At 35.3% G+C, this 13,847-nt stretch overlaps 1 protein-coding gene across 1 annotated transcript in view; it reads left to right on the top strand.

Annotated features, from left to right (window-relative positions):
* The first annotated feature begins 695 nt into the window (after positions 1-695).
* LOC143245249 (cilia- and flagella-associated protein 157-like) overlaps positions 696-13,847 on the top strand; it is a 39,910-nt gene continuing 26,758 nt past the window's right edge. The window contains exons 1-2 of the mRNA XM_076491399.1: positions 696-1,145; positions 9,548-9,819. Coding sequence (XP_076347514.1) covers positions 1,003-1,145; positions 9,548-9,819 — 415 coding nt within the window. The 5' untranslated portion in view covers positions 696-1,002. The remainder of the gene's footprint in view (positions 1,146-9,547; positions 9,820-13,847) is intronic.

Below are 13,847 nucleotides of genomic sequence, written 5' to 3'. Positions count from 1 at the left end.
CCCACGGCTGAGAGGGCGAGCATGTTTGGCGCGACTCGGGCGCGAACCCGCGACCCTCAGATTACGAAGCGCACGCCTTAATGCGCTAGGCCATGCCAGGCCCTGGCCAGATGGGTTAAGGCGTTCGACTCTTAATTTAAGGGTAGTGGATTCGAATCCCCGTCGCACCAAACATGTTCGCCCTTTCAACAGTGGGGGCGATATAATGTGACGATCAGTCCCACCATTCGTTGGTAAAAGAGTAAGTCTGAGAGTTGGCGGTGGGTGGTGATGACTAGCTGCCTTCCCTGTAGTCTTACACTGCTAAATTAGGAACGGTTAGTGCAGATATCCCTCGGGTAACTTTGTACAAAATTAAAAAAACAAACAAACAAACTAACATTATCTAAATCTCTCAGTATGTCAGCAGTAAGTTTAAGGTCTTATAATGCTATCTAAAGCAGATAGTCCAGTATGTAACTTTGCAATGAAACAACAACATTAAATAAGATAAACAAATATTGCTCCCTAGTGGAATGGATTGGCTTATAATGATAAAAAAAGAGTTTAGAGAATGGGGTAAACACAACATAAATAGACCTTTGTGTTCTTTTTCACTTAGCAACATCAACAATAACAACTTTTCTTTTTCTAAACATTTTAAAACTTAAAGCTCATAGAAATAATAAAACCAGTAGATGGCACAATAATCGTATTGTCATGGTAGCAAGTGACGCTATGAAAAGTTAAAGAAGCGAGTCTGTCCGCTGTCAAAATAGTCAATTTTTACGCTCCGAATTAAAAAGACAAATTTCTTAAACCGAGCAATTTGAAATTTTACAGAATAATTCAATGTAGAATAACTTTGAATTTGAATACAAAAAGTAGCGTCTTCTTATAATTTTAGTAAATAAGATATCAATACAAGTAAGACTAAGGCTATTTTAATCTGTAAGTGTAACTTAACGTCTTAAGGAAGAAGTAATTACACTTAAAAGTGAATCTTGACCTCATGCACAAAGAATGCCTCCAAAAAAAAAGGGAACATCTGGAAAAAGACCAAGGAAGCCGTTGGGGTCTGCAAAGAGTAAACAAGAAGAACTCAGTGAAGTCGATAGGGAAATATACACAATACAGATAAAAGATTTAAGCAGCAAGCTTGAAAGGTGAAGTTTAAATCAGTCATAAGTTGAAATTTGTATAGATGCTGAGTGGGATGGACAAATCAAGTTAATACATAACATTCAGTGTTACAGTTTAAAGATGGTTTACAAGAATGATACTTGGTAAAAATCATGTAAGCAAATATAACTTTGTAAGGAAAGACCTAAAAGTTTTTTACTAGTTTTCTCAGTAACTTTTAAAGATCAGTGATAATATAATTCAGGTAGTGATTAAAATTGTTAAAAGTTTGTGAAATAACCCTATGTATATTGTATTTAAATGGCAGTATGAAAGTTTGGGAAATACAAGCTTCAATATTAGGGGGAAAAATAGGTTTAATCTTTGAAAGTTGAGTAGTCTACAGTTAGAGCCTAAGAATTTGTTCTCAAATTCTTTACTTTATATATATTACCCAATAATAATGATCTATTTAAATGGTTGAAATTTGCTGTTAAACATTTTTGTAGGATCTTTTCAAGGATACAGTGTTTCATAGTTTAGAATATTTTGTCAAAATAAATGCTTATCTTACATGTAGAGAGTGTAAGGTACTAGCATGCATTTGTTTTATTTGGTCTGACTTTGTATGGCATGCTGTTTCACAGTGTTGGCAGATTATATGTGTAATAATTATAATGTACAGTTATTATGAGATATTTTAATACATTTGAAACTTGTAACAATATTAACTAATGGATTAAATAACTTTTATCTTAGTCTTATAAATTTTAAGTAATTTGTTTGAATTCATTGCATGTGAATGATATTACAGCCCTTGAAGATAATGTTTTTGTATTACATATGAAAACTGTAAGGTGTTGGAATATATTTAATTTGTTTTCAATGAATTGGAACTTCAGTACACACTAGACATTTTGGTAATGCAACTACAGGGTGGTTTGGTGTTTAAGTAATAATTTCAGTAGAATCAAGAATTGTACATTTACTGACAGTTTTGTGTGTGTGAAGATAGGTGTTTTATTGAAATTTACTCAAGGATTTCATCTTCACACTTTTGTTATAAGTATCATGTAAATATAGTCTTATGTGCACTTGTAAACCATTATTATTACTATTTTCATTTTAACATTTTTATGTTAAAAACAACAATGACCTTGAAGCCAGCCTTTATCATTCAAAGATTTGTCAAGTTTTTCCTAGGATTCCCTTAAATCAACTTCATCAACCATATCTTAAGATAACCCATTTCAAAATCCAATCATTCTGTTAGGAAAATAAAGTCATCTTAGCTGAAGATGAACCACTGTCCTGCCAAAATGTACATTTGTATTCCCTAGTATTACCATTCTCACTGTCCTGCCAAAATTTACATTTGTATTCCCTACTCTTACCATTCTTACTGTCCTGCCAAAATGTACATTTGTATTATCTAGTCTTACCATTCTCACTGTTCTGCCAAAATTTACATTTGTATTATCTAGTCTTACCATTCTCACTGTTCTGCCAAAATTTACATTTGTATTATCTAGTCTTACCATTCTCACTGCCCTATCAAAATTTACATTTGTATTATCTAGTCTTACCATTCTCACTGTTCTGCCAAAATGTACATTTGTATTATCTAGTCTTACCATTCTCACTGTCCTGCCAAAATGTACATTTGTATTATCTAGTCTTACCATTCTCACTGTCCTGCCAAAATGTACATTTGTATTATCTAGTCTTACCATTCTCACTATTTCTTGGGAAAAAGGTGGTGTGTCGACACTGTCAATTCCCTTAACAATATTAAAGTCCTAAATTAGATCCCCTCTAACTGTCCTTTTTTTCAAGAGTAAACAAGTTCAGAGGTCTTAACTTATTCTTGTATGACCACCTTTTCAACCTAGATGTCATTCCAGTAGCTCTTTTCTGAACTCCTTCCAACAATTAAATGTTCCTTCTGAGGAAGGAGCTCAAGGCTGAACACAGAACTCCAAATGTGACCTAACCATTCACCTCTGCAATAACATTATAAAAAGTCTTTGGATGTTTAATCAATATTCCTGATTTTCCTACCACTAAGAACAGTACTTTGTTTGGATGGCCCAAGAGACTGATGAACCAGAACACCAAGATTTTTCTCTTCCATAAAACTGTTAAGATTATTTCCATTAAAATTCTATTCATAATTCCAATTGTGATATTACACATGCATTTAATATAACCAAAAGTCATCCGCCTTTTAGTACCAGACACACCAGATAATTGAAATTATTTTACAGAGCAGTAACATTCTCCCCAAAGCTTTTAATGTCATCAGCATATTTAAATAATTGCATTCTCTTGTCCATGTCAATGATATGAGTCAAAAAGAGCAAAGGTTCTAACACCTGAGTCTTCTAACACCTATATTAAGGTCATGACATTAATTCAGTTTGATGAACTCCATTTATAATAACACTGTGATTTTTAGAAAATGAAACTTACTGGTGATCAGTAGATGTAAACAAAAGGTAGTTAAAAGAGTTGTAAAGACAGTAAATGAGTTTGACAGTGTGTATCTTGTAAAGATAGTGAATGGTTTTGAAAGTATGTGATGCAGAACTTCAGATATAATATTTATAGTACACCTAAAAGAAAATGTAAAGCCAAACTGGGTTATCTTCACCTTTGTTTTTTTATGGAGAGAGTTTTAAGAAAAAGTGTTTAAAAATTTTCTCAAGTTTTTATGGTTGAAAGTGAAACGGAGAATTATTTCCTGTACCACAGTGGCTATATACCTAGCCAGGAGAAATAATCTTTCAAATACTAAATAGCTGATAGTCCAAAGATTTGTATATTGATGGGTCACAATAATAATAATAATAGAATTAATGATAATTTCAAAACAATTATATTATCACAAAATATACACATAGATATCAAAATGAATAATGTAAATTATCATACTGGAAGATAATCCATATTTATTTTTCCAATGAAGAGGTTTTATTCAAATCGTTTCTTTGAGTTGAAGACAAATCAGTTCCATAGTTTACTATAACTCTTTCTCTAAGTCAGTGAGAGATGATTGTAGCTCATCAATATTTAAATTTTTGGACTGCTGTGTATTTAGTATTTGTTGTTTGTTCCCAGCTTCCTGATACCTAACCACTGCATTTCTGTACATTTATATAATGAAGGCAGAAATAAATAAATAAAGTGAATATCTTGAAATTTTAAGAAAGAGCAATTTTATGTTACAAGTGCGAAACGTATGAGAGGGTAAAGTTGTATAAGATATATCCTAAATAGGTCAGCTTTAATATCAACACTTTCCTTGCATTAGGAAAAATATTGGAGAACACACATTTTGTAGTATTTAATAACATTAAGATCAGGGACTTTTGTGGCCATTAAAAAAAACAAGAAAAAAGTTGTATATTTTTAATAATTGAATAACATACATCATTATGATATAGACAGAGGAACTAATTCTGCAGTATTTGTTCTTTCATATGTGGTGATCTGTTGTCCAATAATTATCTGTAACTTTCACTCATTATCACTATCACATACAAATTACACAGTAAATTAAATGTATATTAATAATCACTTAGTATTTACCTTATTGGTCAATCTTCATTTCCAAGACTTAAGCCACTAGTACTAGTCAAACTATGATGTCCAGTGGCAGATATATAGTTGTATAGGCCTAGAGGCTAATAATTTTTGTGTGCCTTACATCCCATGTAATTTCACATAGAATAAAATTATCAATGGGCCCCCATTAAGATCATGGGCCCTGGGGCTGAGCTGCCTCTAGCTTCTACCTAAATACACTACTGATGATGTCATATCTTAAATTAAGTAGTATAATGATAGCTGATGTTGAGGTTGGTCATGTAATATGTGTTTATTGTTGCTCTAGTCTTGTAACAGAGATATGTGAAGTACTATAAACATACGGTGATATGATACATATAGATATTTTACTAAGTAGGGAAGCTGTATACGTCACATTGTAATTACTGTTATTGGCAGTTTTAATAAGTAGCCTAGATTAATATGCAAAGTGTAGAATTATAAAATATTTTATCAATCAGTAAACATATGTCATTTGCTCAATGTATATATGAATTGTGGTTTGTGTAACTTCTTAATAAATAGTTCCCAATTCTTGATTGTGAATCGATGTTATCACTTCAGGAGTCACACATGTGACTAGTGCTACATAACAGGCCTCAGGTGTGGGTGACTAGGCAGAAGATATATCAACGTTTATTCCTCTGAAGACTGAACATTACATGGGTCAACATCTATCTTTGGATCTCTTCCCATTTCCTCTTGAGTGCACTGAGCTTGTTCAGGCTGACAAGAACTTGGACTGCCAATTTCCACATCATAATTTGCTGTGTCTTCACATGCCCCTCCTAAGGATTCAGTTAGGCCTACTGTGGTCTCTTTTGACTTTGTTTCTCATGGATTAACATGCCTTGCCCCCACGTACTTCAGTTTAGTTTGATATTGCATATCGTCATGCAGATTGTCCTTTTCTAGACCTACATTTGTTAAGTTCTGTTTCACCAGTTTGGGGGTGGTTCCTGAATCTCCTGTAACTCTGACCCAAGCCCAATTCTGTCAACTTTGTCTTACCCCCACAACTCTCTTATGGTGTATCTCTATCCATATCCTCTCTGAGGCTCTCTACTGATATCCTGAGAGGTTTTTTGGGGACACCCTCTCCCTTCTTTCCTCCTCATTGTCTTAAATCTAACCTTGCATATGTAATTTCACTGTTGATAGAATCTTCTAAGTTGGGATGCAACATTAACTTGTATATGTTTACCAGATTCTTATCTTTGGAATTTACATATTGCCCCATTTTTGCAGTGTCACATTCCTAGAACCCTTGGGGTGTAGAGTTATATCACTAAAACAACAGTCTACCCTTTCAATTTTGTTGCCTGTTTGTCTAAGTTGGAAGCCAGTATGAAACCTGTTCTTGTTTGCTGTTCTTTTCCCTTCCAAATCTATACTTGTCTCTCCCTTTTGGGGAGCCTTGTCTCGTTGTTTTCCTTGACAGCACATCACATTGCCAACAGTATCAGAGACTATGCAGTGGCAGCTTGACTTGCCAATTTTCTTCATCACTAGTGATTTTTATGAATGATCATTGGACTTAAGTTTTATCACAAGGATTTGTGATCCCATTTATTTTCCCACCTCCCACATCTGTTCCTTCCATTCTCTTCAAGATTCAATATCCAGCTGATGTTTATCATAGGCGGTTCAAGACCAACTATCTCAGCTGGCCATTGAACCTGTTCTACATACCTCACTAAGTTTCTATACCAGACTCTTTGTTGTTTCCAAGAAAATTGGGAACTGTAGTCTTGTTATCAATTTATCCCATCTCAATCACTTCGTTCAACTTCCCTGTTTAAGCATGGAGTCATTTCTCACTTTACAGTAGACATTTTCTTTGGGCTTATGGATCACCAAGATGGATGTCACCAATGTTTTTCTTCACATATCTATCTCCTCATTGTTTTTGTCCATATCTTCAGTTCATCCATCACAGAGTGGTTTACCAATTTTTGTGCCCTTCTGTTCAGGCTTGCTTTTACCCCTTATGTTTTCTTTTGTGGGGTCAGAACTTTTGCTTGCCATCTTCATGTTCTGGGGCTGCTACTCCACTATTATAATTATATGGACAACTGGCTTCTTCTGGCTCATTCCAAATTGGAGTCAACTAGCCATACTTATCAACTCCTTCAAGTGGCTGCTCATTTGGGCTGGTTAATCAAATTGGAGAAGTCCTTCTTTTATGCTACCCAATATCTTGTACCCTTGGGGGTATTTTTGAATACTCATTTCAGTTGAGCCCAGTATTCTCCTCTGCAACATCATTCCATGGAATTGTCAAATTGCCATTCCCTTTCAGCTTCCTCACTTTCTGTTTGTGAAGTTCTATTGCTTTTGGGAATTTGATCTTCAATGATGGCACTGATCCTCCTCTGTTGTGCACATATACTATTCTTCCAGTGGGCTCTTCAGGATCAATGGAACCATGATTGGAATTTCTTGGCAGCTCCCATAACCTTTCTTTTTACCCAGAAGGATAATCTGTTTTGGTGGTTGGAAAAGGCCCATAATTGGAGTGTGTCCTGCTTCCTCCTCTTCACCTGGATTTGTATATGTTCATAGATGAATCCATTCAGGGCTGAGGTGCATGAGTCAATCACTAAGAGGCTTTAGGTTGTTGATCTGTCAAGAAAAAGTATTTATATATCTACGTCCTCGATCTTCTCATGGCCCATCAGGTTTAGATTCACTTTTTCTCTCACCAGACATTGTCTGGAAATGATTCATTCCAATAATTCTATGATGGTAGCACATATCAATCATTAAGGAGGCACCCAGTCAAGATCTTTCTGTTTTTGAATATTGGATCTCATATATTGGGCCCACATACAACACATTAATATCATTGTGTGTCACATTCCAGGTTATTTCTTTTTAGAAACAGTCTTTACTTTCCTGCAACATTTACCCAACAGCATGGTCTTTAGACCACTTTATATTCTAGTGGCTACAGTCTCTGTAGACTTTTCCTCCATGTAGATGCATTTGCCACAGTCTTCAATCACAAATTACCACTCTTTTGGCCCCATGGTACATCATCCTCTGGCTGTCGATGCCTTCAGCCAGGATTACTCCCACAAATTCCTTTGTATTTATTCTCCTGTACAATTAATTCATCAGGTGGTTTCTCTTATCCTTGCCACTCTTTGACGAGTCCTTCTCACTGTTCCTTATTGGCCAGCTCAACCATTGTTTCCAAATTTATAACAACTGCAATTTTCTCTCTAGTTTCTTCTTTTCTTCTTTATCAACCTAAGCCACCTGTTCTACAACCAGTCATTCATGTACTTTGTCTTCATGCCTGTTTTTTTATCCAGTTCTTTGTGAGTATATCAGGTTTCTACCAAGGAGTAGTTTTCCTTTTGGCTTATTCCATACACCATTCTTCAATGGGGGTGTATCATTGCAAATGGAAATTATTCCACAGTTAGTCTGTGACTCGTATGGTGAAGTTTCTCTCATGGCTTTTTGACTAGAGGTGTTTTGCCTCCTGGTATTGGGCTACATTATTTTGTACTTTTCATTTTTTTTATACCAGTCTGTACAGTGTAATTGCATTCCTTCATGATTCATTGCCCCTCCCCCCATACTTATAGACTTAGATCTTAAGGTAGTTTTCCATTTCCTCCTTTGAACTTATTTCCTTATGCTCCATCTTTCCTATATTTATCCTCTTAGCCTATAGAGGTTGAGGGTTTGGTATAATTGCCATTGACATTTCACTTGCACTTTACAATCCTGCAACTTTTTCTTTTATCCAAAGACATCAGTGGCTGAGGAGGGTAACTTCTCCTTTTCACCTATTCTCATTCCTACTGTTTTTCATCTCTTACCTCATTTAAATCCAGATAGACTTCTGTATTTGGTCTGTATCTTTTGTTGTTATATTGCTGCATAGTTTCCTTCTGTGGTACCTGTTCCTGACTCTTTATCCCTTTATGGTTTACTTCTGTACTTTTTCTTTCCCCTTCTACTCTCACCAGTTGGGTTCAACATTTGATGCAATTAGTTTGTTCTTCCTTGTCTTTTTTTTGCCAGAATTTCTTCAGGGTGTCTCTTCATCAAATTCAGCATCTCATCTTTTCCCTCGCTTCTAGTTTTCATTGTTCACTGCAGTTCCTCTCATCAGATCTTTCAATGTGGCAATCTATGATTTCCAGGGGTATCCTCTGGATTCTTTTGGGAATTACTTCTGTCATTCCCATGTACTGGTCCTACCTTCTATTCACTGTGAGATTCTAACTAATCTTGTGAATGGCAGAAATTACCATGTCAGAACTTACAACTTCCATATACTAAAAATGTGTTGTTGACAGATACTTACCTCCCCTCACACTTCCCACTCTTCTGTCCCACTTTCCTCTGGTATTTATGTTTTTTTGCCAGACTTCAAAGTGATAGTTTAGTAGAGGCATATATAGGGAGCCACATGTGTCACACAGTAGGTCATGTTCCTATTGGTGAAGAAGCAACACATTTATTTCCATGAGAAACATGTTGGAATCATCTTATTCTAATGGGGTTGTGGGAGCTTGCAGAAGGCTTGAGGTATGTGTAAAGAAAAACATTCAAATATAGAGGGCAGCACTGGACAAGAATAACTAATATTGTGATAGGAAGTAAGTACTCATCACAGATACATTTTCAGAGTAAGAAAAAATTCATTTCCATGACCCACAAATAAGTCTGTATATAATACAGTTTTCTAAATTTGTTACACTGTGATATAGAGATATACATGTTTAAAATTATGCTATTTTAGCATAGTGTGTAATCAAGTGTATATTCATAGTATTTCTGAAGTACTGAATCATTCTTTTAACTATCCAAACAGACAAAGAGAAGAGTGTAGAAATTTATTTGCTTCTAATGAGGAATACCAGTATCAGTATGAAAAGGAAGTTGAAGAAAAACAAGATATTGTTGAGTTCTTGAAAAAGGCTTTGCAAGAGAGAGCCGTGGAAGTGGCAGAGCTTCAGGATCGTTTGATTGGACTTCAACAAACTCATGACTCCGAGAAGGAATCATATGAGAAAAAAATAACAGAAATGGAGGCAGACTTTAAAAAGACAAATGAAAACCTTACAGCTGAGAATCTCACTTTAAGTAACTATGTGTCTTAGTGAATAAGACATATTTAATAATTTACTTTATATAAGATATAAAATTATTTTATTAATTTTGAACTGACCACAAATGACATTAAGCAGGTTTTACAGGTTTAACTGTGTAGAATGATTACAAAAATTTACCTTCACCTTTCTGCACATCAAAGAATCATTACTTCATGTCACTGTTGTGAAGATTTTTTGTGCATGCCACAAACCTTGTGCATTATGTGTACTGTGCCAGCGTATTGTTAGACAGTAGCCCACCACCAATAACAATGTGACGTACCCCCTACACACAGTAATATTCATAAGTACAAACAGTGAAATAAAAGCCCATTCCTTCCTCAGTGCTGGTTGTATTCAGACATGTTGAATTTGTTTCTTTGTATTTAGAATTATAGGACCTTTAAATTACATTTGTTACTTTAACTTTCTGTTACATTTATTGTCCAACTCTTTTTGTTTTGCACTTGAGCAGTTTTATTTTTAACCGAAACTTATCACAATTATAACAAAAAAAAACAATAAAACAAAATAAAACCAAAATAAACAATTTTGTGGATAATTTCGAAAATTAATTTCATAGCCGTGTTTCTGATTTCCTGAGGAATTTCTACTCTGCCATGCAATTTGTCCTCTCCTGTTTAAGTGACAACTGGAGGCACTCTGGTGGTTAGTGATGTCATTGTTTATATTTCTACCTGATTAACCTCACATCCTGTTTTTGATGCTACAGCTGTACTTGTCTTATCTGTCAATAGTTTGAACCATTTGTTCTTACCATCTGCCTTTGCTTCTGGTTATTCTCTTCTTGATGAGATATAAGTAACTCCACATTTTCTTTTGCTGCTTTATTTACTCAGGTATGTAATATTTCTTTTATTTATTTAGTTGTCACTGCTTAGTCTTGAGCTATCTAATAATGATATCACACTCTGTGGTGAATGTTGCTTGGTCAAGTATGTTTTACCTCAAACCTTCATTATTTATTGATTGAACTATAATGCTCACTGTACCAATGGGAAGTTTATGCAAGGTTACTAGTGGCATACAAAGTGGTTTATATATATATACTAGATATCAAAAATTTTCTATCTCTAGTGGACCATCACTCATTGATTTCTTGATTTAAGCAGATGATGATTTCTGCCAATCCTTTAAGTTAATAAATCAGATTTTGTCTACTCTTGAAAATAGGGAATTATGGATATTAATTGCAATTTCTGGAATGTGACATCCTTCTGAACTCCCCAACACATTTATTTGTATCCCCATTTTCGTCTAGTGGAGTACAGGAGCCCTTGCCACTTCCCAGTTCTCAATGTGCTGGACCATGGAAGCTTCCTCCTGAGTGAGTTTAGAAATTTTCCATACATACTTATTACTATCCACACAGTGATAAGAGGGCACAGCTGATTTCTCTCCTTCCCTTGGATTTTTTTTATTAGTTGGAGTGGGTCCAGCCTTCATAGGATCCTCCTCATAATTGTAGGTTTGGGATAACAATGTCTTGTTTCTACAGTTGCGTAAAATAGATATCTTTCTTCTTGACAATTTCAGTTGCTGGAGGTTCTATCCCTGTTCCTGTGGTTGAGTTTGAGAGATTTCATCTACCTTATTGTGCTGACAACAATATGTACAAGCTATGTTTCCATGGTTGGCCAAATGCTCCAAACCATTCTCATAATTCCAGATGCAGGATATCACTGCTCTGAATTTATGGTTGGATAAGTTATTATCTTGCCTGCAGTTACAGCTCTTACTCTGTTCTTACAGCTGAGTTGAGGCAATGCTGTGACCCCATAAAGCTAGGTTTGATTTGTCATACTTCTTGCTCTTATGATTGTTTGAGAGTTTGTCTAGTTTCATCTAAAAGCTCACTTCCTCTTCATAATTCTAACTGCTTGATATATGGCACTCTGTTTACTTGTGGCTGGTGTTCAGGGGTATATGTGCGTACATATATGTATATAACACAGTTTAAGTATCCTAATGTTGAGGAATAATTATGGATCTTCAACTGTATAGTTGATGCTGAATATGTACTTAGCTATTTCTGTATGTGTGTATTTTTGCTACAGCATGCACCTTTCAGAATGCAGTACATTGGTGCAAGTATATCACCTTTCTACTCATTCAGATTAATATCCTACTTCATGGGCAATGCAATGAGCATACCTGTACCAACAGTAGTGTAGTACTCCATGAGTGTGCTTTATTTTCATCTCTGAGCACATCCATTTATTCTAGGTTGTTGCTTTCTGCTTGGTTTCATATTTGTGTGCCTACACCAGCTCCTTCACCTTTACAATGTAGGATTCTACCTTTGTAAGAGCTTGGTAAGACCATATTGAAAGTTCATGCATTTCTGATAGGTATTTACCTCCTCTTCTAAACTCCCCTTATTCCACCCCACTGCTGTTGTTCTTTTGGGGCCCTTTGCAGATGATTTTTGGACCATACAAGTGTTTACCCAGAGGTTTACCCTGTTTATTTACATTCAACCTGCTCTTTCTCATGCTTTTGTTGTTTTTCCACCACCCTCAGGTTGCTTATGTCTTTTGCACCTGGAGGAGGCCATCTCTTCTTTCCAAGTTATAAATCTTGTGGAACAATCCCCAACCACCATGAGGTTTCACTGCCATCCTTTTTATTCCAAAAAACATAAGAGTGTGGTAACCTGTCATAGATCCTTGAACTAATTTCTTACCATCCCTCCTATCAAGGTCAATATTTTTCTCAATCTGAGGTGGATGTTCTCTCTCAGGAAGTGGATGAGTAAGGCTGATGTTTTAGCTACCTTCATCCACATTCCAATTGCCATCCCCCTACTCATACCTCTAATTCATCCATGAAAGTAAGATTTTCCAGCCCTTTCCTTTGGGATACCAATAGCCCCATATAATTTCAACTGAGTCCTGAGAGTTTTTGACTGGAGAACACATTGTTGTGTTGTATTTCCATTTGCACTAATGATGAATGACTGACCCCTTTCTATGACATCCCAGGAATCATCCTTGGCTATCTTGTTCGAATTGGCTGATAAAGTTATTGAAATCCATCCTGATACACCCCTCAGTATTTAATTCACTCCTTATCATGTAAATACTTCTGCAGTACTTTATGGCTTGACATTTTTTCTCGGCCAAACTGTTCACCGACACTAAACCAACAGCCTAAAAAGTAATACATTTGCCCAACTATGCAAACCTTTAGTACCACACAGAAGATTCTTTTACCCATTAATTTTTGCTCTGTCTTGTTTCTTGACTAAAGGATATGTCTTTCATGTGACAAGTTCAGTCTCCCACTAACTGATGCCTCACTAGGCTCTGACTCATTTATGGATGAAACATTCTGTGGGTTTTCCCTATCATATGCTCTGATTCAGAAAATAGTTTATCTTTTGAATTTCTATACCTGCACCAAACTTTCCAACATCTTCTCAGTGTGATATTTTAGTTTATGTTTAGGCAGAGAGGTGTGTATATTTTTCTGAAGTTACACCATTTGTCTTACCAGGAAACGTATTTCAAATAAAAGCCAGTCTCTCTACACAGCCTTTCATGATTCCTCCTCATTTGTGGTCTGTCTTCTGTACTTTACCAAAAATGAACCATTGTTCTCACGCTACTACCTTAAGCAGTAAAAATTAGCATGAAAATACTAAATGTTCTGTTTTAGAATTTCCTATAAATGAGTAAGATTATGAAACAAATGGTGTTATTGTAGCACATTGTAAGTGTCTAAATCATGGTATTATAGTTTTGTTTATATTTTTGTTTTATAAGAGACCATTGACAGAAAGGTCTTAATGAAGTGCCTCACATTTATTTGGAATATGACCTTAGAGTTGCATTCATTTTTTATTAGTTTTTAAAACATATTTTGAAAATAAAATTTTAACTTATTAATAAAAACGTTTAGGAAGGACCTATCTTTGTTAAATGTTTCTTTACAAAGTAGTATTGTCTATGTATCACAATCTCTACAGTCATGAGGGTGTAGCAGAGAAAGAATATT

This window comes from Tachypleus tridentatus, chromosome 2 (assembly GCF_004210375.1).
Source record: "Tachypleus tridentatus isolate NWPU-2018 chromosome 2, ASM421037v1, whole genome shotgun sequence".
In the NCBI taxonomy this organism is placed as follows: domain Eukaryota; kingdom Metazoa; phylum Arthropoda; class Merostomata; order Xiphosura; family Limulidae; genus Tachypleus; species Tachypleus tridentatus.
The sequence above is the reverse complement of the archived record's forward strand: the minus strand, read 5'-3'. Positions and strand labels throughout refer to the sequence as shown.